Below are 25,793 nucleotides of genomic sequence, written 5' to 3' on the forward strand. Positions count from 1 at the left end.
TAGACTATTCTGAAGTGGTCCTCTTATGAACCCTGATCTAAATCCTATTGAACATTTGTTGAAAGAGCTGAAGCACGCAGTCTGGAGAAGAAACCCTTCAAACCTGAGCCGGCTGGAGCAGTTTGCTCATTGGTAGTGGGCTAAATACTTGTCTGCATGTGCAGAGGTCTCATCCAGTTACAGATAGCCTATGGCTTGATTGCAGAAACTGCTTCTCACGGCTGTGCAACAAAGTATTAATTTGACCACGTAATTTGTCCAGGCCTGTGTCAGTTTTTTTTCTTTTTCTTCCTTTGAATGATTCATTTGAACCACAATTCAAAATCAAATTGGATTTTCATCAGTCATTTTTCAGTAAATTATTTATTATCCCTTTTGTCAGTTTCAAGCTATTTAAATAACCACTATTGGTTTTTCTTTTTCCTTCTTTTTTCTAATGGAAAGGTACCAACAAATGTGTCCACATCTGTAAGTTATTTCGGTTTCATTTGTCCAGGGGGTCTGACTCAGGAACTTAGGAGGCCTTTTAAGATGTTTTCTGACAAGGTTTGATCTTGTTTTCCTGTTCTTGAACATTGTGAACCAGTGACACGCACTTTTGTAAACCCTCTATTTTCATCCATGAAAGTTTTTGGAGTGTTTTTCACTTCTGTTAATGTTGTGAAGGGTTTTTCTTTCACCAAGAAACCGATTCTCTCTTCACATGAGTGTTCTTCCTGGCTTTTTGATGTTGTTGAGCTCACCGGGTTTATTTCTTTAGGACGTGCCGAACTTATTGCTAAGGTTTTTGCTCTCTCTAACAGATTTATGTTTTTTAGACCAACGATGGCCTCCTTCTTTTGCACCGACATCTCCTTGGACTTCATATTGGTAGCGGCAGTAAAACAAACCTGATGTCAACTCCAAACCTTTCATCTGCTTTATTTGTCTTGAAGTAGCGAGGAAACCTGAGCAATTCACTTCTCTTTATTTAACTGTACAATTACTTTTGAGCCCTGAAAAATGGAGGCACTTGGTTTGAAATGACTGTAATTCTTACATGGTAAATGTCCCATTTTGGGGGGAAAGTCTTTAATTAAAGCTGTAAGTCTATGCTTTGATCACATCTCGATTGTTTTGTGCTAAAAGTGGTGATGCATAAAGGCAAAACCATAAAGACTCTGTCATTGTCCAAATACTTCTGAGGTTATTTGTATATCCACTGCTTTTAGAGAAAGCATCATTTAGTCAGTTTCAGTTAGAAAATGTGAATTTTAGGGAGTGTTGCTTTATTTTAGCATTTGCAAATCAGATGTATAAAGTTTACTAATTACGACCTGTTAAACAGAAATAGAAAAACAACAAACCAATCAGCGATAGAAATGAGCATTCTTGCTTTTTTCATCTGGATCTCTGATCACATCCAGAACAACATGAAAACCTGATATTTGCAGATGTTTTCAGGTGTGCACATTTACCAGGTAGGACCTAATAAAAGTCCGTATCAGATACAGAAATGTGTTTAGATAATGATTAAGTTCCTGTCCAGGTCACTGCATCATTTTAAATCCTTTAGCCTTGAAAATAACAGTTTATATTTCACTATGCTTTGCAGCAAGGAAGACACAACTCTCGTTTCACTGTACAAAATCTTCATTTTTTTGTCTTTTCTTCCTTAATGACATACAACAGGGGACCCGTAAACAAAAAGAGTAATTTAATACAAGCTAAAATGCAATTCAAAAATATATAATAAAACAAAATCAATAAAAAGCAGGTCTTTTATCCCTTGTAGTTAGAGGAAATAATTTTAATACAGCTTAATATGATGTACAAAATATCACACAGTGATAAATTGCTAATAAAAAAATAAAAAACAAAGAAATGAGAGTCCTTTACCTTGGCCTCTGACTGGTAAGTTTTTTTTTTAACTTGTTTTCACAATTTTTCAGTTTTTTTGCAAGATTTTCATTGTCATCAATCACAAGCAAGTTCTGAGCCTAGCAAGGAAGAATGATTCACTTATGATACTACAGTAATACCACGTCTTAATAATCATATTCATAATGAATGAAAAGAAACACGAGTAAGAAATCAAGGAAATGATAGACATTTACAGCACATAATGGCAACTCTAGTCATCATTTACATCATCTTTCAATGTTTTCTGTTGATGTGTCATTTTGATTTGTCCTTTTTTTTTTTAATTCTTCAGAGAGAATAGAAAGCGTCACCTGGCCGACAGTAACTCTCACAAACAAAAAAAGAGAGAAAAAAAAAGAAAAACTTGTCAGCTACAGCAGGATTCGCCCCCATGGTATTCATCTCAGATTAAAAAGAAACACATGCAAAACACTGTTTACGCACCCTGTTTGTCCACTCCTAAACTAATCCACCTTCAGATTTAGTGCAACATGGAGCCAAATAGCAGTCGAATGTGACAATGTAGTGACACCTGGTTGTTTTGTCTGACAACCGCAGGATGTCACGTTGGCTGATCACACATCAGTTCAACACCCTGTTTTGTAAATAAATGTAAAAAGATGAATTGTGAATGCTAGTGTTTCAAGATTAGTAAAGTAGTTTGTACCTCTAAAGGATTAATCTAATACTTAATGTTACCAGACTTTTACCAGCCAATCTCACACTAAATTCTACTAGTTTTCTTAAAGATATAAAAAAAAAAAATCTAGTGTACTATTTGAAGTGTGGTCAGCGGTCAAGAGTTAACTCTCAGCTGAAGTAAATGAAGATGTGTCCTGTTAATGAATAAATACGATCTGAGAAGCCATTAGGTATAGACGAAAGAGTCTGCGTCAGGAGTACTCCTGGCCTTACAGGGCGTCCTCAGACGATGGTTTTAAAGTTCTTTTTCAGCCCAGGGGTTGTGCATCTCCTACTCACACAGTTTAAACGTGACTGGTCACTACGACTCAAACCGCGAGACGCTGGTAACAGCAGCCCCGTCTCCCACCTTCAGAGTCTGCCTATTTATACGCAGACGTCTGTGTGTTTAGAGATTAGTAAAAAGCAAAACACAAAAATAGTCAGATGGGATATGTCTCACGGGAACGTGGCTTCCACTAAAGCCAAATGAACTCTGGGTGATATTAAAAATAACAAGTCAGAGAAACTATCTCGGTGCTCAATTGTGTCACTGTTAAAAAAAAAAATGACATCCACACAGATAAAACCAGCACTTTCTCCTTATCTAGCTGGCCTCCGTGCCACTGACGTGGTAATCGTGCAACTGATGCACGCTCAACACCAAGAGGGCATTTCATCTCAGCACACAAGTCCAAGTGAAGCCTTTCAGAACCCCACCAGCTCAAAAACCCACCCCAAGTCCAAAAAGCTCCTCTGTCATCTGTGAGCGAGGCCCTCACTGTAAAATAACCGTTACCTCTGTACACCCGGCAAGTCTGAAACAATCAAGGTCTACATTATTCACATCCCTCTAATCAAAGCATCAGCACTGACGGCTAATTCTGAAATGTGATCACAGTAAATGAAATGGCATTTAGAACAGTGATTCATACGTCTGTAGCGCCATGAGCGAGAAACACCGTCTCTCCCTTTCTCACACAGTACGCAAAACTGGTCCCTGATTCTGACTCAAGACTGACGATGTCTTCCATAGCACCGTGGTTGAACTAGTGCATTTACATTCACACGGAGACTGTACAGCAAAGAGCACCCAATCACACGATCTGTGCCATTGGTTGAAAACACACCGACCAGACTCACGGCCACTGTTGCCTGCTTTCTTGAAGCTCTCCGTTTTTAAATGGTTAAAGTGATGCGAGAGCATCAGGCTGCAGTCAGGCTTGAAATGGATGACGACTGTGGAAGTTTGTTCTCTTATCCTGTACAGCAAAGTGACACTTAATCCCAAACACACACACACACACACACACACACACACACTTAAACAGAGGCAGGAACACAGGGACGTTACTCAGACACACCATCAAACAAGCTCTCTCACTGTCAAATTTGAAATTAAAGCTATTTGTTCAACACTGGTTAACCACTGTCTAGTGTCTCCTCACACGCAACAACATTAAACATTCTCTGATGCAAAATGTGAAACCACACACACACGCACGCACGCACGCACACACGCTCTATCTGGAGTCTTTGGAATGTAGTACATTGATTCCCAACGCAGAGACTGTCAGGTGATTTCTGTTAACACCGAGAACCACTTTAGTTTTAGTTCATGCCTGAATGTTGTCAGGCACACTTTCTCAGCTGTTTTATAAGAAAATTAAAAAAAATGATATGTGGCAGTGTGTTTGTGCATCGTGTGCAGTGTCTTATTGTTGATTCCCTCTGAAATGTGGATGTGTGTGTGTGTGTGTGTGTGTGTGTGTGTGTGTGTGTGTGTGTGTGTGTGTGTCAGAAGCTGAGGCACACAAACATACACAAAGTGCTTTGTTAGAACCGTTAGCAGATAGATCAAAATAAAAATCTAAAACAAAAAGGCAGAACAGATTATTGTAGTGTAGAAAAGTGTAACTCCAAACATGATTAGTTGAAAACAGAGCAGCAAGAATTTTAAAGTTATAAAAAAGCATTACAAGATGTGATTAGTATTACAAGAAATTCAGTGAGGCATCTGAGAAAAGGTGGCGGCGTGTGGGGGTGTCGTCCTGTGGTGGTGACCCAGCCAGTGGGTGCAGGACCAGTGTGTGTGTGTGTGTGTGTGTGTGTGTGTGTGTGTGTGTGTGTGTGTGTGTGTGTGTGTGTGTGTGTACGGAGAAGATGAAATGTTTTCAGTGGAGTCTTCAGTCTTTGTTGGCCCAGTTGGGGTTGGAGGACTGTAAAGAGAGAAGCACAGATGAACAAGGTCAGAGCAGCCGTTATCCAGAACAAGTGACTCAGAAGAGTTATTCATGGAAACGGGAACAAAACACGGAGCCGGTTTCGGCTCAGCATGGCTTTCCTTGTGATGGAGCGCTCTTTCAGGCTGTTTGAACGGAGACGCGTGAAGAATGAAAAAGTTGCTCTGATTAAAATACAAATATGCTGGCATGAAGTTTACTGCTAAAATTTGAAAATTATTCACAGAACTATTTCTATTGAGAGACTGAATTCTCTGCTGTTTGTCTAATGTAAACAAACCTGCACAGTCATGATCTCACCGATGACATTTTAATATAAAAGAGGGATTTGTGGTTTTTGTCTTTTTTCCTTGCTTGCTCCAGTTCAAAGTGAAATTATTTTACTGTATTTATAACATGGAATATCAAATATTTAAGATTAATCTTGGTTATAGTAGGTCTAACATCAGAATTGCAAAATATAATGTCCCAGCAGCATATAAGCCCAAATATTTCATGACCAAAAGATGTCATTCTTTGTTTTGTCAAACTTCTCTTCATTTATTAATAGACCCATCCCTGCATTTCATGCGTTAATTGCATTTCAAAAGCAGCCTGGCGAGTAAAGCTCTCAGCATGTTTTAGTTCTTCTTACGACACCTAAAAGACGTGTCCCCTGTTCTTCCTGCAAACACATCTTAAGATGTGAAACAAAGCCGGTACAAATTCTGCAAACCTTTCGGGGACATGTAGGGGCTGGAGGCCGATCCAGTAACCACAACCTCCTCTCCCTCAGTCATGCGTTTGTAATGTGTGGATTAAATGACTAATTTCGTTTATCTAGTCATTAATAATGCATGTACATCCTTGGAATAAATGTTGTGTTGAAGACATCGTATGTTGCTCTAAAATCTCGCCGTAGTTTTTCTTTATTAATTTTTCCCTCCCCAGTCTGCGTTATAATCTAAATTATTAATTATTACCATGCTCTGCAATCTGAACATGGTTCCTTTCCTCTAGTTTGCTTCCCCCAGTCAACAATAAGTTTCAAATGTCTCGGGGTTTATTTCGTCTGGACTAAACAAAGGTACAGGGCCAATAAACGCACCAAAAAGGCTTTTCTAGTTTTACCCCTTGTCCTTTGGCTAAGTTTGTAATACAGCCAGTCCATTAGGTCTTCGACCACTGTGGTCTAAACCTGCAGGTCATTTTTTGTCTTTTGTCCCCTCTGCTGCAGTTTGAGCTTGTTTAGCAACTGGCAAAGTGTTCTGACAGCAGGCCTGAACGCCACTGTCCATCACTGTGATGTACCGTACTCCTTTTAATCCTGTGTGGAGTTTTGTGGCCATCCTTGCACCAACATTACACCTTTCTACAATGCTAACATCACACAGCATTCTTTTCACCCCCAAAACACCACTGTTATTACCTCCCAAGGAGGAATAGGGTTTATAACAAAGATAACAGAACCAAATGTCAGGCTGTTCCAACTCAGCTGCATTCACACAGTACAGTCTGTCAGAATAAAAGCACTACAGAGGCAGAACAGAAAAAAGTGTGATGAACAACTTTGCTGATCTGGATGAACGTATCTCATACTGATCTGCATCTCAGTGTATAGGGGTTTGCCAAAATCCATTTAACCTACAACTCCCACCCCCGGGGCCCTGCCCTTTTGATTCCTGGCACCCGTCATCTCACCAGAATGAACACAAGGCTGTCACACAAAGATCTTGGCAAGTGCATCTGCGCCCGCGCTGGCAATGAAGGGCTGCGAAGAGTGGAAAGCCACGTCATGAATGGCCTCATCGTGCTTCTTCCTGTGGGCGGTGATCTCCTGCACGCACGTCCTGTTGTCCAGCATCCACAGGCGCACTGAGCAGTCGTGGCCTGGAGGAGGTGACATGCAAAGATCAATGGGACGTACCGCATATAGGGTTGTTGTACAAGCTAGCTTTGAATGCAGCTTCTGTTTTAGAAACTGGATCTGCATGTAATCAGAGAAAAAACATCTCTTAACGTTTCATTTAAAAAAAAAAAAAAAAACAGACCCAATTAACTAATTCCTGATAAATATCAAGCTGCTTAAAGAATGGAAGCAATGTTTGAACAAACTGCTGCATGTGATCACGTATTATGGAAAGAGGTTTTTCAGCATAAAGATTAGAGGTATGTGGTCCAAATTTGATATATTTTTTAAACTGATTGGTTTTACTCTAAAAGGCTGGATTGTAAGATGTAAATGTGGGTAATAAATACTCACTGCCAGAGATGAGGTAAGTGCCTTTAGGGTCCGTAGTAAGACAGGTGACCGCATCCAAGTGGGCCACCATTGAGTGAACGACTTTGCCTACAAAGACATACATGTCAGGCGTATTTAAAAGCTTTCACAGCAGAGGAAATTAACTACCAAACACAAACAATACACCTTGAGCAAATACCTGTCTTGTTGTCGAGGAAGCAGATGGTGCGGTTCTCATGTGCAGTGATGGAGACGGGCTCAGTTGGGTGACTGACAACACGGTTAATCTGCTCACTGCCTGCAAAGGAAAACAAACAATTGTGAGTTGTTTTTTTAATTTTTTAATTTATTCATCAAATATGTTGCTGTCAGCTAATTTCTGAGCGGGTGGGAGAGAATTAATCGTTTACCACGTACCATCTTTTGTGCGTGTCTCTAGCGCAGTGACGCTCTGCTCTGTGTTCAGGTCATAGAGCAGTGTTTCACCGCCGTCAAACGACACCACCACCTGGTTGGGGTCAGTGGCCACAAAGGCCACGGAGGTGGCCGTCCCGTGTTCTAGGAAAGAGATGGGACATGATGAAGCAGGGGGAGTGGACAAATCTACATACATAGCGCTGCAGTCACTTTGAGGTGCAGCCACAACAGTATTTTTTCTTTTACTAAAAGCCTAACTAGGGACAGGAGATGGAAACTAGCAATAGCTATAATCTCTGTATGCAGAACATCAGTCACATTGGCTTGTTTGTAATGAGTGAATGTGATCACATGTAAACCTGCATTCTCCCTATTAAATAAAATTTAAAAAAAAGGAAGAAAACGAAGAAAACGAGAAAAAGAACTTACAGAAAAAAACAACGTTTTTTACAATTTTACCAACTGTTTCACAATTGTGCTTTCTGAAATGTTTTGTTTTTGTTTCACTGTTGTAAAACGCGTCTATTTTATTTTTATATTTTGTCCTTCAGGGCCATACAGGCAGATATGTACCTCTCTCCTTATTAAAGACGGACACACAGGGAGACGAGTTCTGCGGGTCCCAGATGCGAATGGTGCCATCAGCTGAACATGAAGCGAGACGATGGTGAACGGATGAGTAAGTCAGACCCCAGACGCTGTCCTCGTGGCCTGCTAGTGCGCTGCTCTCAATGCCAGGATCTGAATACAAATGGGGGGGGTTATCCAAATGTTAATGAAACGTGGAGTACAACAGGTGAATACTGCACATCTGGTAAAGACTTACCGTAGTTATCGTATGGATCCACGTTAAGGTCAGGCATCTTCCAGCACCTGACGGTTCCGTCCAAACCTCCACTATAGCAGAACTCTCCATCCTCACTCATGGTCAGTGAGAGAACAGCTCCACTACACAGAGAGAGGACTTCAGTGGAATGAAGCTCATTGGTGCGTTGGATGAATCAGAGGCGAGAAGGAGCAGCAAGTATTTGTACAAGTCTCAGACTGAACTCACCTGTGCGCCCTGAACGTGTAGATGGGCTCAACATCCAACGCTGCGTTCCTGTGGAGAGGCAGTTTTTTTACATGTGCTTTATTGTTTTATTTCTCTGCTTTGTTTCAGTTCATATGTGCACAAGTACAAGTAAAAAAAAAAAAAAAAAAGTGCTGCATAATTTATTATGGGATATAATGGTTTAAGCGACAAGAGGAGGTCTTACTTTTTAGAGTGCATGGCCTTGTTCAGGTTCCACAGTTTTAGTGTACCATCCTCGGAGGCTGTGAGCAGCACTGCTTGGCTGGGGTGAAACGTCAAAGCCCGGATGGCATCGAAGTGGCTACGTAGTGTGAAGCGAGGGTTCCACGTCTTTTTGAAGTCATCCCTGTTATCCTGCATCTGATGGGACAAAAAACACACAAGACTGAGCATTTTATCAATATCATATTTCTCACTTGGATTGAACAGAAAGTTAAAATCTGCAATTACGTCTATGGAGAGATCGTTGTCATTGGCAACAGTGAGATCAGCTAATTCGCCAAGGTTCATGTCCCCTCCCCCAACAGCGTCCATAATGAAGACATCAGAGGAAAAACCCAAGGCACCACCTGCAGGTTAGAGGTGGAAGAGCACATGAGTTATTGTTCCATGTTGAGACGTGCACCTGCTCTATAAATGCTCCATATGGCAAACGATCTTAGAAAACTGTCCATTCACCCTGCTTCTCTACTCCCACATGATGTGCCAGAAAAACTATTAACAGGTGTAGGAGCAGCCTTGCTAGCTTACCCTTACACAAGCTTAAAACTCAAAACTTGGCATCTAAATTTGAGTTTCAGTATCTAAGACAATAAAGCTACTATATTTAGGAGCCGACTCAAGATTGTAATTAGAGGAAATTTGTGTTTTTATTGTTTTGTTGTGGTAACTCTTTTTAATTTTTTTCTTTTAATCAAACGGAGCATATTAAATGCAGAAGTCTTACCTTCTCCAGAGCGAGTCTGTCCTGACACAGAGGGTGGTGGGGTGGGTTTAGGGGGGAAGTCTGACATCATGCCTTGTAACTTGTTCCTGTGGTTTTCTGAACCCGGCAAGAGGAGAAACACAAAACATCCAGTCATGCCGAGAGGTGGAGGAAGGACGAAAGGCCAGCAGATGGATAGATGAGACGAATGCAGGCAAAAAAGGGAAAATTAAAAAAAAAAGAAAAAAAAAAAACTAAAAAAAAAAACCCACTACATTCTTAAACTATATGTCATTTTAATCAGTATTTATGGAGAGATTGAAGTGTATAAAACCAAAAAGCCACTACGTGAATATGATTCGAAGAATGAAATGTGAACACATAAAAAGAGAAGGCAGCATGCGTGATAACCTTTGAAATGGCCCTTGGACCACAGAGCGCATCTACAGACAAAGTTGACAGGAACACAGCTCTAAAGAGTCACAGAGTGACAGTTTGTGAAACAGGACAGAGAGACAGGTGGTTGGGAAAAGAGGCTGGTTTTATTGACAAGAAGAGATGCCAGGACACAACGAGAAGTAAAAGGTAAAAAGGTGAACGAGGGGGAAGCAAAAAAAGACAGGTACACAGGTGGCAGTGACTTTGGCAGTGCTGTTGATGTTGCTATGGCAACAGCATACCTAACTCCCGTCCATCCCCCGAGATCCGGGCCTCTCCCGCCCCCTCCCCATCCTCCCCTGAGCCAAGAAAGTCAAATTCACTGAGGGCATCCTCCGAGTCATCTTCATCCTCCTCATCCTCGGGGTCCATGTCTGTAGTCATGGGCTCCGAACTCATCTGGACAGGAAAACAGGGTAAACGACAAGTCAACATCAGAGCTTGTAAAATGACAGTTTATGGGTAAAAATTTTGACTGTTTTTTAACTTTAATTCTCAGAACTGATCAGACCTTTACACGAGACTTTTTGTTCTTGCGTGGACTGTCGATGCAGTCAGTGGTCATGCCTTGGAAGTCGTCCTCTTCGTCACTGTCGTCTTCATCGTCATCCTCGCAGCCATGAAGGAAGGGGATCTTATCCAGCACTGACCCGCCACCGCATACCTTAGAGCTCTCCTTGCCGGCATTCCTGTAAAAAAAATATTCATAATTTTTACTAACGTTACTAGAGACATTTAAAACATTTTTTTTATAAAAAAAAAACAAACATAAAATGGATGAAAGGATGAGACTTGAGTCTTGGCTACAATATTTTTACATTTGCGCATAACGCCCATTTCGACTTGTTTTATCCATCCATTTTTGTTAGTGACTGAGACTGAGATGTGAAACGTTTCCACAGGGTAAGACTCAAGTGTTGTAGTAATACTTCAGCGTAACTACATTTCAAATACCAGCAGCCTTCCTGTCCAGTAAACCTCTCTTTCATTTCTTGAACAGAATTGTTTAATACAGAATATCTTTCACTGCTTTATTATTCCACTGTATCAGGATTATAATCATGATGGATGCCGTACAGAACTCATCCCTGCCATCCAGTCAGTTAGTGTATAAATCAGGCTGTCAATAAAGGGGCTACAAGACTATATAAGATGGTCAAGTATTTTGACAGTAGCACAAGTTACTTCATTATGCCATTGGATTTAAGTTTAAATTGCCATTGAGTTTAAAAAAACTAAAATGAGACCAATTCATTTTCAGCTTAATTTCAGGTGGTTTAAAATACCTCACATTAAAAATACTCAAATGTTGTTGGGCACACTAAGAATTATTAAAAGAGTTACTTTGAAAACTGTAATACTCATTTTCTTTTTTTTCCTTTTATACCTGAACTCTGGAACCCAAGACTATTATCAAATGATGACTTTTCTTCCCCTGCTATGCGTTGCCATGTCTTTATTGCGGTTGCTGCATATCTGTGTAACTTTACACTCACTGTTTTATCATCAATAAGTAAAATTATCCTTTTTTCCTCAACACTTTGTATTTGTATCATTCTGGTAGAAATGTCACGCTTTTCAAGAAGAGAATGTTTTCCATCAGCCATACAAAGTGTTGTGAATCACTCTGGGCTGGCAACTGTGTATGCTAACTGTAACATTACTACTCCTATGAATATACCTACGTGTAAATAAACGCAAGCCAACCTAAGCCACAATGCCAACAGAAGATTACCTGTGTGTGACACCAGGACCAAAAACAATAACCCCTGTGTTCTTTCCTTAAAAATGTAAGAAGCCAAAAGCCAACCAGGATTTCAGTCCTTCAAGAAAACAAGTTAAAGCTTGTGTAGGGTAAACATCCTTCCATTTTAGGAGATGACCTTGAATGTCAACTAGACAACAACAGCAAGCAATGTTTTGGTTTCTAAGATGAGATTGAGGAGAAGAAGATATAGAGAGAACTGCAAGGTCCAAGTAGATAGCCCTGTAGGACCCCCCACATGGCAAAGGGACAGAACAATTTGAGATATTTTTCCAACACAAGACGTTTTCTGAGCCAGGCATGATCTAAACCACTCCAGGGCTGTGCCCCCAATGCCTTCAAAATGCTCTAAATGAGATATTGAAATATTAAATTATTATTATCTGTAGCCAAAAGGATGTCATTAAAATCCCTCAGCAGTGCAGATTTAGTGCTATGACGAGGCTTAAAACAAGGCTGAAAACACCAAAAAGGTTTTTAAATTGTCTGTAAACACTTTTCTACAAAGTTTTTGAGAGAAAGGGGAAAAGGGACAATTTGGATAACACAGAGGGATCCAGGCCAGGTTTTTGATCAATGGTTAAACTGTTGCACATTCAATTATTTTTTGGAACCACATTTAAACATGTAAAAACATAATAAGACCAAGAACTGATGTCTCAAAACCCGAACAAATTTCTTATAATAATAGTTTAAAAAAATAATAATAATATAGAGGTGAAACAGCATCAGTGGGGGAACCTGAGAGCTTCAGATGACCAACAATCTCATAAGTAAGACCGAGTTATGGCCTCAAGCTAGTAAAAAGCAGCAGAGCAGGGAACAGAGACTGAAGGTTCAAAAACAGGGGGTGATGTACGAGCCCTGGCTCATATTTCCAGTTGTCATATACCATCCAGGATGATATTTGACAACTGTTCTCTTTTGGCATCTTTTGAGGTTGCCTTATAACAACAACAATAAATAGCACTCACTACTGTTACAGTCTCACCGTTTAATTTGTTCCTCTATTTGTCTGACCAGCAAGGACTCTCCACCTGCTCGAGGCTCTGGCTCAGGACAGCTTTCGATAGGTGGCGGTCCATTTGCCTCCGGGCTGCTCCGTCCCAGCAACGAGCGTACACGTTTAGAGCGCATGTCCAGGATAGTGTCTGAATAACCAACTTCCTCAAGATATCTAGAGTTACATAGAGGAGAGAAGAGAGTGCTAAATATACCCAAATCCATTCAAATTTGATAAAAAAAAACATCTGTGCACATTAGTATGACACTGATATGAAAGGATCAGGTGACAGAGAGGACTTACTTGCGTAATAGTTGACGACCTTCCTTCCAGGACATCTGATTGGCTGGTTCAGAGTCTGACTCAGCTGGCCCATTGGGAACTACAGAAAGTAGATTTGTATGGAGGAATTTAACAGCGAGGTATTGTCTGAACATACAGATTATTTAATGTAATACATCCTACTAAAAGAGAAGACATGGGTTTGCTAAAACATACGTTGATCTGCCTCTATCTCTGGCTTCTTGTCTCCAGGACTCTGGTCATTTCCAGTCTTCAGTTTCTGGTGCTTAGCCCTCCAGCCCAACAAAAAACCACACAAGGCCAATGTTAAAGGAAAAAAAACTAAGTCTTGTATTGCCACATCACAATGTCTAAGGCATACAAACTCCTGTAATAACAGAGTTGGGGATAAAAAGAGAAATGTGTCTGACATGAAATTTACCTCTCTTGTTTGAGGGCGTACTCCAGCATTTTGATCCGCCTCACCAGATCCTGTTTCATATTCTCTTGCCCTTTACGCTCACCTTGTAGGAATGCCACCTGAGCCTGAAAAACACACAAACACAAGGATGGTAATGAACAGGAAAAGTACATTAGGAAAAGCGCACGCGCATGCACACACACACACTACCCTCAGTGGAATTTTTTTTGACCGGTAGACAACATTTAGTTGGAATACAAAGATGAGGAATAAAAAGCATTCAAAAGTTTTGATAGAGATGTTAATGATAGATTATAACCATTTCTTTTTTTTTTAGTCATTATTTCTAACCAATCAATAAAAGTTTGATTACAATCATAGCAATCAAACAGGTCTTAAAACAGTTACAAATACTTAGTATGTCTCTGCAGGGTTTCTGGCCTGATTTTGCAATGATTTCTAAGTGTTTGAGATTGAAATACTGCCTTATTGTCACTTGGGTCTTTTGTTAGCCCCACAGATTCCTGATGAGATTACGGTCTGGACTTTGGCAGGATAAGATTATTCTAACTCCCAACTCGGAGAGGGTTGGGAGTGAGAATAATCTTTGAACGGGTGATCGGTGTGGCGTGGCATCCGTAGTAATGCTGACCCTGTAAGGATCTCCTGTGGTGAAGAGAGTTAAGCTAAAAGGCAAGGCTCTCCATTTACCGGCTCATCTACGTCCCTACAAACACCTGTGGTTATGAACTGTATGCACTGACTGAAAGAACGAGATTCTGGGGGACAGGAACTGAAATGAGTTTCCTCCACAGGGGGGCTGGAATCTCCTGTAGAGATAGTGTGAGAATTTCCATCATTGGGGAGTAGGGCTGGGCGATATATGGAGATTTTAATATATATCGATATATTTTCAAACACGATATGGTACGAGACAATATCGTTTATATCGATTTTAAAAAAAAAATATTTTTTTTTTACATTTTTTTTTTTTAAATGATTTTGATATAGCTTATTTTGTGACAAATTGACTTGAATGTTTTATTTGAGATTTGCACAAATGTTTTGTTATTTGCACAACTGTCAGTCTCAGTGGAAAAGTCTGCCTGTTACTGTCTACATTGTATTAATTGCACAGTGTATTTTAATTTAATTGTTATGCAGGAAAGGGATATTTGTTTTATTTTATTCAAGAAGCATTTTTATTCTATATATGCAGGCAGTTTATTTTTATTTCATTTGTTTTATACATTTTGATATTGTGCAGACCTTTGTTAATAAAGGAACCTGTGTGACATTCGGCACGAGGCTTTGTATTAAAACTGACTGTTTTTTTAAGGGTTTGCCTCAGAAAAAAATGAAGCTAACAGAGATGCTATGCTATAATGCTTTGGGGGAAACCCCAATTAAGGCACAGAAAAAATATCGAGATATATATCGAGTATCGCCATTCAGCTAGAAAATATCGAGATATGACTTTTGGTCCATATCGCCCAGCCCTTTTGGGGAGATACCCGGAGTAAAGTTGCTTTTTCTCCACATCAACAGGTGGCTTCGTATATCAAGCTAGGATACCTTCTTGACACCTCCCTGAAGACATGTTTTAAGTATGTCTAACCGGGCGGAGGTCACAGGACATGCTACAGAGTTTATAAGGAACTACAGGGCTTGGGAGCACCTTGGTACTTCCCTGGAAAGGCTGAAGAAGGTGGGTGGGGAGAGGGAGGCCTTTCCTGCTTCGACTTGTGCCTCTACAATTCATACTTGAATTAGAAGTAGTTGATGGATGGAAGCCAGGATGGATGGGTGGATGTTTCCTCAACACTTGTATTTTTCATATCATTGTGTCAATGGAAATGCCAGAGCTCTTTAAATGTACCGTCAGTAATATCTTATGGCCCTTTTCCACTAGTACCTACTCAGCGCGCCCCGGCTCGGGACGGCTCGTCACGCCTCGTACCGCCTCCACCCGCTTTGTCCTCGTTTGTTTTTCCACAGCCAGGTGAGAAGTGAAGCTGGGGTGAAGCTGCTGTGACGTACTCGATTGCGCAACCCCTTTGTTTGTGTCGGCGAAATCAGCTGGAGCCGCGAATGGCTGAGAAAAAAACAGAGCGCTTGGTAGATCTGATCGTTCCTTATCGCCGGTCTAGATCCCTTTTTAATTCTCTCGTCAGCCACCAGGTTTATGAACATCTGCACCTCAGAGTTGGATCACCAAACAGACGTTTGCGTTGTATAATAAAATCGCTGCAAGTCGTTCTCGCACTGACTCCCGCTTCCTGATTCAAACGTCTGACGGCCCCGCCCCCGACCAATCGGTGGCCTGCAGTGTGATGACGTCCGATACAGGGCCGACTCAGCACGCTCAGAACCTCGACAGAATAGATACAGAAAAAGTATCTACTTGGCCAGCCTCCACCCGTCTCGGCCCGTAGTGGAAAAGCGCAAGACGGGGGCGTGGCGAGTAGAAGCGAGCTGAGTAGGTACTAGTGGAAAAGGGCCATTAATGTTGGACCATCTAATTCCAAGTAGATCCATAACTTCTTACAAGGATCCCGACAATAGTCATCCTGATGAATCAGCTAGGCAACAACCTGGTAACAGCATCTCAAGGCAGATGCTCTATCTCAACTGGACATGACTGGTCTACAAAGACACCGACCTCTCCAAGGGCTCACCTCACCATTCAAAAGATTACCATGACAAAGAAGAAATCTTCTGATTTAATTCTAAGATCGACAGAACAGAAAAAGTTTCAAATTTCAAACAAATAAATACATAATTTTACTGGGAATCAAACTTTGGTAAAGGCATAAATGGATTTTGTCTTTGTCTTTCATAAATGGGCAATCATGCTATGCTGACACATAAAACCATGACATGAGGGGAACTGAATTTGAAAAAATAAATAAATACAAATACACATGCACAGTTTCAACTTACTTCTTACAGTGAAATATTTTCTAACAACACAAATGAAGAGAAATAACTGAGGGAATATGATTGATCTGACAAGCAAGCACAAGAAAAATGACTTCTGAAAACCCAGAGGAATAAATACAGGGTTGTAGCAAGAGGGCTCTTATTTTTAGCCAAGTCCTCAATGCGCATCTGCAAAAGAGTAAAAACAAAACGCTTGCCAGCCAAATTCAAACAGCCTCTTTTAAGACAGACACATCCTTCCTCTCTCATATCCCGCCTGTTTCCTTCCTCGATGCTGATAAAATTCTTAAGCTGAGGAAAGATTTTTCATTGCCCGTTGTAGCAATATGGAAAACAAATGGTTTTGAGTTGGGGGGAAAAAAAGTGATAACGTCAAGTTTCTATAATGGCCATCTTAAGTCAAGGTCTTATACAGAGTAAACCATCATTGTGCAAAAATACCGGCTAGAGTGGAAAAGGAAGATATATGATAGATTTTTCAAGCCTGCTGTACAAAAAGTAATAGTTCATGCCTCAGACAACAAAGATCTTGCCCTCTGCTGGCTGGAGAAAGAAGGATGCCCCAGTAAAAAGAGAGAGAGAGAGAGAGATCCCAATTAGAAGCAGATTAAACAGGCATAACCTGGTTTCCACTCGAAGGATTTGCATGGATGTGATTGTACAACAGCTCTTCAAATTTCTTCTCCATCCCTCTCTTTCACTTTTATTGCCAAGTCGTGCCGGGGCATTAATTAAGCTTGTTTTACAGTCCATTTCTCCTCCATTCGCCCCTGTCTGCGTCCACGAGTCTGCTCCCACACATAAACGCAGTTGTGTAAAACTAGAACGGTCTAAAAATGCCATCTCATGGGGCAGACTCACGGTCTGCTTCAAAGTGAAATCAATCAAAGAGGAAAAAGAACACACACACCAACACAGACAGTCATGTAACCAGCAAGGAGGGCTACTGGAACACGAGATAATCTGTCAAGCAAACCTTACGGAAGCTACTGCTGCTGTGTAATCCTGATTAATGCAATGTGATTTTATATGCTTATCTGAGAGTTTGGGAGATAACTGTCAAAGCTATTATGTTAACACTCCCGGCATATTCTGCAGCTTCTGAAAATACATATAGTTTGGTTCATACTTCACATAATCTAGGAGGGGCAGGTCAGTTCATGGACATAATCTAAAAGAGTTTTACAAATAAGAATAACTAATTCATGAAATGACTAAGAAACAATAGAGAGCTATCTAATACAATATTACAGACTTAAATTGCATGGATTATGAAAGAAGCTTGTAGAGGATGGCCTGCAGCAGCTTGTAGATGTATACGTTTTATATAATGGTATGTGCCAGTCTGTGTTTCTACATTTCATGCAAACAGGAACACTTGTAACAGTGTGATCTAATCAGCCTTAGATGGTGAACTGAAATACTGAAATAAGAACTGTGAACTGAAATACAGGCTAAGCAGAGCTCTGCTCTGCTTAGCCTGTATTTTGAACCTAGCAGCATCATGGTGTGGGGGAGGCTTAGATACAGAAAGAAAGAATCTCAAGAGGCTGGGTTCAATAAAGGGCTAAACACTGATGGAAACAGACACACATCTTCACATCAGTGATTATATTTTTACTTCTACCAGTAATGTACTCCTCAGGCTGGATCCAAAAAACCATAAAAATGAATTAGAATGCACCTTTAAAATAGTTCTCAGCCTCCAAACCGAATCCTTCAAAAACAGCAGACTTGGAAAAAATGAGATTTTGTGGTATGACCACAGATAAGGAACTGCAGATTTCCTCACTTCTAAGTGATTCCAATAAGCGTTGCATTTCATAAATCTCAGCTCTCGTCAGAATAGATCACCTTGCAGTCACAGGAAGCGTGTTTTCACTCCTACTCACACACGGACGAGCCACAACATGCCCCTCACACCCCTTCGTGCCAGTCTCACACTGAGTCTCTGTTGTTTCCACTAGTGCCCACAAAAAAAACAACCCAGACACCGTCTTGTATGCCAAGTTAGAGACACCACTGCATGTTTACACGGACAAGCAGGCACGCTAAGAGCTGCCTTTCCTGACACGCCAAGGTAGCCAAAGTTAAATGTTGAGATGTTACTGCAGGAAGTCACTTTGTACCCATAACTAACCAACTCTTTTTTGCCTCTAAGACTATTTTATTTTTCATCTGCTCTCAAGTGAGGTGGTTATTATTGAGTAGAAAATGAAAATGTGAAGTGAAACAAAACAATTCCTGCGTCATACACTTAGTGTCTCGGGGGCAAGAACAAATGCAGATCTTCATTAGCCTTCTGGGAAAAAAAAGTTCCTATGACAGGAGACTCAAAATAAGTTAATTAAAAAACATAACTTCCATTGTTATACAGACATCTGTTCTGTTTAGTACACATTTACCCGTGTTTTTCTGGCTTTTGCCTGCTTCAGAGTAGTACATGCTTGTTTTTACACGTTTGGGACCTGAGCCAACAGGCCTGACTGACACATAGCAGGCCATTCATCAGCTATTTAAGGTGTTTTTATCGATTGCTGCCACGCACCAGGTCAAAAGGCATCCCTTCTTTTATCATTAAAACCCATATTAAAACCTGTTTCCATGTACATAAAACTAACCCGTCTGATTAGTAGCAAAACCATCAGTCAGTGTCTTGTCTGTAATTTGATAGCCTTGCAAACAGTGACACTGTGGTTACTTTCTTGATACCATATTGGTGAACAAACAAAGCCTAGTTTTCAAAAGGAACCCTACTGTAAGCAAACCTTTCATGCCATTCGATTTTTCATTTCTGCGGAGGAGCTTTCCTCCTCCTGCTCACCTTTCCATAATTTCACATGGAGAGCTGACACACATTTGGCCTGTTCTGTCTGTCAGTCTGTCTTTCTCTTCTTGCAAAAAGAATAGGGTCAGCTTCCCTCCTCCACTGGCCACCCTCCATCTTTCCATCCCTTCATCCCCAAGAGAGAATCCATGAACAAGCAAGTAGAGCAATGAACTTTTCTGGGACACCGTGGGTTGACAGTGTGTGTTCGAGAACGTGTATGTCACTAGAGCAGTCCCTAGAGAATGACAACTCAAAAAAGTTACATTAAAACGTGTTTGACCAGGAACCAAAAAGGTACTATGATCAAAAATGGAAAACTGAATAGAAAGAAGTGGATTCCATGCAAAGTCTCATATTTGGTAGCGGTGCTGCATGTGTATAGAGATGTTGTACGTGTGGCCTCGCTGACAGAGAAGAGCTAGTAATTAAAACACAAACGCTCAAACCCCCACTCAACAGGTAGTGATGTCATTTGGGTCACCAGTAATCATTTTTTTAACACAGGTGGCATGGTTAATAAAACAATATGGCTAAAAGAAGGAGAGTGATTCAAAGAGGGACAAGCGGTGCTTTCATTCACTATCTTTTACAAACTTTGTCCAATAAAATAAAAGTGTATTCTGTGTGTCTGAAGAACAGAGGGAACAGTATCCTGCCACCTGTCGACTGAGCTGCTGCCCTATGTTTGACCCGAAGCAACCCACCTGATAAAGACAGGGGTGTGTGTGTGTGTGTGTGTGTGTGTGTGTGTGTGTGTGTGTGTGTGTGTGTGTGTGTGTGTCAGGGTTTAATTCCTGGCCTGTCAATGGAGACACGCCACCACAGGTGGCCTCTCAGACGAACAACAGACTCACAGAGAGAGCACAAGTGTTATGCTCTCGCACAATCACACTATGCTACAATGACATCCAAACTGTCGCACACAAAAGTCACCCGGCTGCAAGATCATAGTGTTAATTCCCTGTGAAATGCTTGCGAATTGGTGGAGGATTTTGTTTGCGGTTCCATTATAGTTTTGTCAAATTAAGCACACAAAATGTCATGCGTAATACAGCATGCATGCTTGTACACTATGTTGTTAATTGTGCAGGAGGCAGCCAGCGGGCACGTTGACTGGCAGGCGCTTCAAGCTCTCTGAGAATGTTGGCTACAAAGACCAGAGGCCTGTGGGTGTTAAAATGTAAGATGGGTCAATATTTTAGCCCTGCTCTCCGGTGATCCTCTCATTCTCTCAGCACAGGATGCGGTGATAATTGTACCCGTGAAACACAGTTTCAGGACAGGCACTCGGCAGTGGGCTGTTTATGAGTTCCACTCCCAGTCTTCCACATGCCTATAAAAGTATCATGCGCAAGCCAGTTTGTTACCGTTCATCCATTTTTGATCACACTCCTATTTATAACTACATCGGTTTGAGTTGGGGGCAAAGTGAAAAGCAGAGTAACAGAGAGGAGCCAGCGTTATGTTTTCTTCTGTGGTTTTTCTCAAGCTTGCAAACTCCAGCGGATGTAGTTTAGCCTACTGTAATTACAGGCAAAATGTGACCACAGGAGGAAGGCTACATGGGCTAGAGAATGAAAAGATGAACTGTTCCAAATGCAGAGCAAAAACATGCGTGTGTGTGTGTGTGTTTTTTCTTTTTTTTTACTAATTCTGGAATAATTTGATAAGTAAGCAAAACCTTGCCCCATCAATGTTGTGCTTTGCTGCTACACTCACACAGGATGGATTTATAGTGCAACCTCTGTCTTCTGCTGCTGGTATTTGAACAACTAGGACCATCAGGTGAATCATGCCTTCCAAAAGGCCATTTTTATGCTACCAAGTCACACATATAATAAGCTTTTTCTTTGAGATTCCAATCTATGGATTTTTGAAAATGTACACCCACTTCTCTAACTTGACTGCATATTTATATATAAGTGGCAGATAATTTAATCTTGGCATATTTTATACATCCAAAGAGGTGCAAACAACACCTGCTAGTCTGACGTTCCATATGGATGGATGGACAATGCAGAAAAAAGCATTACAAGCAGCTATCCCGATCCCACACAACACTGACTCATGCATCTGTGTTGCAGTTCAAAAGGTTGATTCTGTTTTCAGAGACAGACTCTTTTCTGTAGACCATTATCTATTGTGAATCAAGGATTCTCTGATCACTGATTTATTATATTAACCAGCTAACCGGTGTGCAAGTAGAGAGCTGAGGTCTTTGTCCTTTGACCTTGTCACCCTGATCACTTTGCTTTCACTCTACAAACTGTTTTATGAATTCAATGTGTTAACTTTTCTTTGGTGTGGACTCTTATCTAAATTCTCCAGAAACTGAATAATATAATTTTTAACTACAGCAGAGCAAACAAATGTAACTTAATATGATCCTGTTTCCTTGCAAACTATTTCCGGCATAGTATGTGACCCATGCATGTACTGATTTAAAAATGCCCCTTTAAATCAGGGTTAAAAACATTAGTTTACTGAAGCGTACTCTTAAATTAAATACTCACCTGCTGTACTCTACTGCCCTTACTTTTTAACAACTTGTGCTTTTTATTATTTTACCTCTTTTCTTATCATTTTATTTGTTATTTACTTTTAATTGTGTCTTGCCGCTTTTAATGTTGATGTGTGTTGAATTGTGCTATACAAATAAACTTGCCTTGCCTTTGACCTCAGATATATCAATGAAAGCCAAGTTAGACGCATCGAATTGGTTGATTTTTTTTTTTTAATGCTTTTGCAATTTTATTTTTGGTGTCTCGTTCATAATTGTAAGTGAAGTATTGGGACGTTTATAGCGTTTTGGAAGCACAGACTGATGCTCCCCGATACCGATGCATATGTTACACACTGCGTTATCATAGTGCACTGAGATTTGTTACCAAGTGTAAACCCCTAACCCATCATTGCATTCTGTACTCCAAGGCTGGCTTACCTTCACTGACATGGCGGAGGCTTATTCATTGGTACTTGTTCATATACAAAGCTGTATTAGGTAAACTTCCATTTTACATTTGTTCTCTGATCAATTTGAAAGCCATCAGTAGTTATAGCCTGAGATCAAATGATGCTATCCTGCTGTCCATATCAAGTGCAAGGACCTATCTAGGAAAGAAAGCCTTCAGCTGTTCTGCCCCACTTGCTTGGAATAGCCTCCAAAAAGACCTGAAGTTAAACACGTCAGTGTCATTGTCTGATTTTAAAGCTCTTACAAATGCATTTTTAAATGACTCTGTTGGTACTTGTCCTTAAGTATTGTAACTTATTTACTGGCACTGTTTTGTGATGTATTTTGCATTGTCCTTCTATTTCTGTTGTTTTGTCTGTAACTTTTAAAGCTGCCATTTTTGGTCAGGTCTCCCTTAAAAAAAGATAGATCCTGGATCTCAATGGGACTAACCTGTAAAATAAAGGTTAAAAAAAAAAAAAAAAAAAAACCCACGTTAAGTCGTATCCAGGGGGTAATGGTGGCTGTTTTGGTTACGGCGAGCATCAGCTGAAGGTCGTCCACGCTGTCGTTTATTGTTTAGAAAGAAAGCATCTTTGTCGATACAGTGTGAGGATGTGTGGCCCATTAGCATGTTACCAACCTGATTGTTATGGCTGATTTATGGTTCCGCGTTACACCGACGCAGACCTACGGCGTATGGTACGCGGCGACGCGCGCCGTACGGTGCGCGTCTCCGCGTACCCTACGCCGTAGGCTCTGCGTCGATTTAGGTTTAGGTAACGTAAGTAATCAAAAAAAACAGTAAAATAATAATAATCACCCGTAGTTCGTCCCTCTCCGCCTCCCAGCGGTACTTCTCGGCCTGGAATCGTCCCCACTCGTACTGGATGAAGTGCAGGATCCCGGGCAGCGTCAGACCCGGGTCCCCGTCGTGCGGGTCCCGAGGCTGCAGCCCGAGCCCGAGCCCTGGACCGGGACCTGGTCCGGGACCGGCCCCGGCTCCGGCTCCAGCCATCCCCGGGCCCGCGGCCGCCGTGGCCGGGCCCGGTGCTGCTCTGGGCCCGTTGGGGTTGCGCCCAGCGCCGCCGCAGCTCGGGTTCGGTCCTCCACCGGATCTGTCCGCCTCCATTTTTGACCGTTCAACCTTTCGCCAGGATAGTGAAGTGGGACACGGACAAAATGTGTATGAAGTAAAATAACAAAAAGTACCCGGCCGTGCCCCCTTCTTACGACCCAGCTGTTCTTCACTGGAGGCTTTTCTCTGTTCTTCCTTTTCTCACACGGACAAATTACAATCACTTTGGAAAATACTTCCGCTCTCAGAACCACCACAATAAAACCGGCTCCCGTCACACATTTAATGCTGCGTTCCATTTACCTCGGAAGTCGGAACTCGGAACTGGGAATAACGTCACAGCCGAGTTATCAGCGTTCCAGTTACAAAGTAGGTAAACAAGTTTGTAGTTCGCATATACCACATGAAAAATGTAAATTACACTATAGCAGCATATATATGCCGAACAATACTTGTATATGACTGATTTAGTGTGACCAAAACTAGAATGAAGTGCTACGAATTTTTACAGAGCTCTCTTCTACTGTTTACAACCGGGGCAGCCATCTTGGAATGTGAACTCGGGGGTGGTAAAGACTCTCCCACTTTCCCAGTGGGAAATCCCACTTCGAGGGGCGCTCCAGTTGAAAATTCCAACTGGGAACTGTGAAATCCCCACTTCCGAGGACAAATGGAACGCGGCACTAGAGTAAGAGGGCCAGGCAGGAGAAAAATTAAAATAATATTTTATTAGGGCCAGGCAGGAGAAAAATAAAAATAATATTTTATTATGGCCAGGCAGGAGAAAAATAAAAATAATATTTTATTATGGCCAGGCAGGAGAAAAATAAAAATAATATTTTAGAGGAGAAAGATTTTTTTTCATTATGCACTTCGAGAAAAATGTCGAGAAAAAAGTCGAAATGTTGAGAAAAAAAGTCGAAGTTTTAAGGAAAAAGTCGAAATGTTGAGCAAAAAAGTTGTAATGTTGAGAATTGATTGATTGATTGATTGATTGAAGAATTTATTAGAAGAATTGCATAGGATCAGGTACAGTTTCATGACAGTACAGATTCGCTGATACAAAGTCAACTAAAAGGCATTATTCCAAGAAAGCATTACACTTGTTTACATTGGAGACCTTTTTTTTTAACTCATATAACATTGAATGACATACAGGTAAGAAGCAGTACTTTGTAGGGAAGATTGTAAAAAAAAAAGAAAAGGGGGGAATTACTGTTATTTTGCACCGAGAGAGACTAAAAGGTGAGGAGACAAATAGAATAAGCTAGGTAATACAAAACAAAAGCAGAAAACAAAACAAAAAACAAAAACAAGAAACAATAATCAGAAGGAACAGCGGGATGTGCAGTAGAGGCTTTGATTATTCCCAGTTACGAGTAGCAGCCTCCTGTAGGTGGCTTTTTAGGGCAGACTTGAAGGACATTAGGGATTTGCTCTCTTTTATGGCTGTCGGTAAGGAATTCCACATGTTGGTAGAATAGGATGCAAACGAATTTGAACCTTTCTTGGAGTTAACCCTGGGCTGAAAGTGATTTGTGGAGCTGCCTCTAAAAAAGAAAAAAAAAGAAATGTTGAGAAAAAAGACGAAATGTCGAGAAAAAAAGTCGAAATGTTGAGAAAAAAGTCAAAATTTTAAGAAAAAAGTCGAAAAGTCGAGATTAATGTTGAAGTCAATTTCGAGACAAAAGTCGAAATGTCGAGAAAAAAGAAGACATTTTAAGAAAAAAGTCGAAATGTGGAGAAAAAAGTCAAAATTTTAAGAAAAAAGTCAAAATTTTAAGAAAAAAGTCGAAATGTCGAGAAAAAAGTCGAAATGTTGAGCAAAAAAGACGAAATGTTGAGAAAAAGTCGAAATGTCGAGAAAAAAGACGAAATGTCGAGAAAAAAGTCGTAATGTTGAGAAAAAAGTCGAAATGTCGAGAAAAAAGTCGAAATGTCGAGAAAAAAGTCGAAATGTTGAGAAAAAAGTCAAAATTTTAAGAAAAAAGTCGAAATGTGGAGAAAAAAGTCGAAATGTTGAGAAAAAAGACGAAATGTCAAGAAAAAAGTCGAAATGTTGAGAAAAAAGTCAAAATTTTAAGAAAAAAGTCGAAATGTGGAGAAAAAAGTCGAAAAGTCGAGATTAATGTTGAAGTACAATTTCGAGAAAAAAGTCGAAATGTCGAGAAAAAAGTCGAAATGTTGAGAAAAAAGACGAAATGTCGAGAAAAAAGTCGAAAGTTTAAGAAAAAAGTCAAAAAGTCGAAATGTTGAGAAAAAATTATTATTATTATTATTATTCACGAAATTTCGACTTTTTTCTCAAAATTGTATTTCAACATTAATCTCGACATTTCGACTTTTTTCTCGACATTTCGTCTTTTTTCTCGAAGTGCAAAAAAAATCTTCCACTCTCAAATTTTTTTTTCTCTTGCCTGGCCCTAATACTCTTCCGTATAAAACACCCGGGCATTTTCAGCGCTAATTGGAAACATTTAACGCCAAAATACTACTGTGTAAATTATATGTATCGTTAACACAAAGTAAATACAAACTTTAACATAACACCAAAAGCAATCGTTAATTTAGGTAAAATCTCTGCAGACCCCTCACACCCAGGACACAATCTGTTTG

General features: G+C 40.6%; 1 protein-coding gene across 1 annotated transcript; it reads right to left on the reverse strand.

Annotated features, from left to right (window-relative positions):
* Positions 1-3,215: 3,215 nt before the first annotated feature.
* strn4 (striatin, calmodulin binding protein 4) lies at positions 3,216-23,408 on the reverse strand. The gene is made up of 18 exons (XM_061719381.1): positions 22,923-23,408; positions 13,395-13,498; positions 13,169-13,245; positions 12,974-13,052; positions 12,659-12,844; positions 10,414-10,591; positions 10,145-10,301; positions 9,486-9,581; positions 8,990-9,108; positions 8,724-8,899; positions 8,519-8,566; positions 8,291-8,412; positions 8,038-8,205; positions 7,465-7,605; positions 7,247-7,345; positions 7,069-7,155; positions 6,507-6,695; positions 3,216-4,802 (listed from the first exon to the last, which is right to left on the reverse strand). Exons 1-17 carry the CDS (start codon positions 23,229-23,231, stop codon positions 6,526-6,528), a joined length of 2,316 nt encoding a protein of 771 aa, XP_061575365.1. The 5' UTR covers positions 23,232-23,408; the 3' UTR covers positions 3,216-4,802; positions 6,507-6,525.
* Positions 23,409-25,793: the final 2,385 nt, after the last annotated feature.

This window comes from Cololabis saira, chromosome 4 (assembly GCF_033807715.1).
Source record: "Cololabis saira isolate AMF1-May2022 chromosome 4, fColSai1.1, whole genome shotgun sequence".
Classification (NCBI taxonomy): domain Eukaryota; kingdom Metazoa; phylum Chordata; class Actinopteri; order Beloniformes; family Belonidae; genus Cololabis; species Cololabis saira.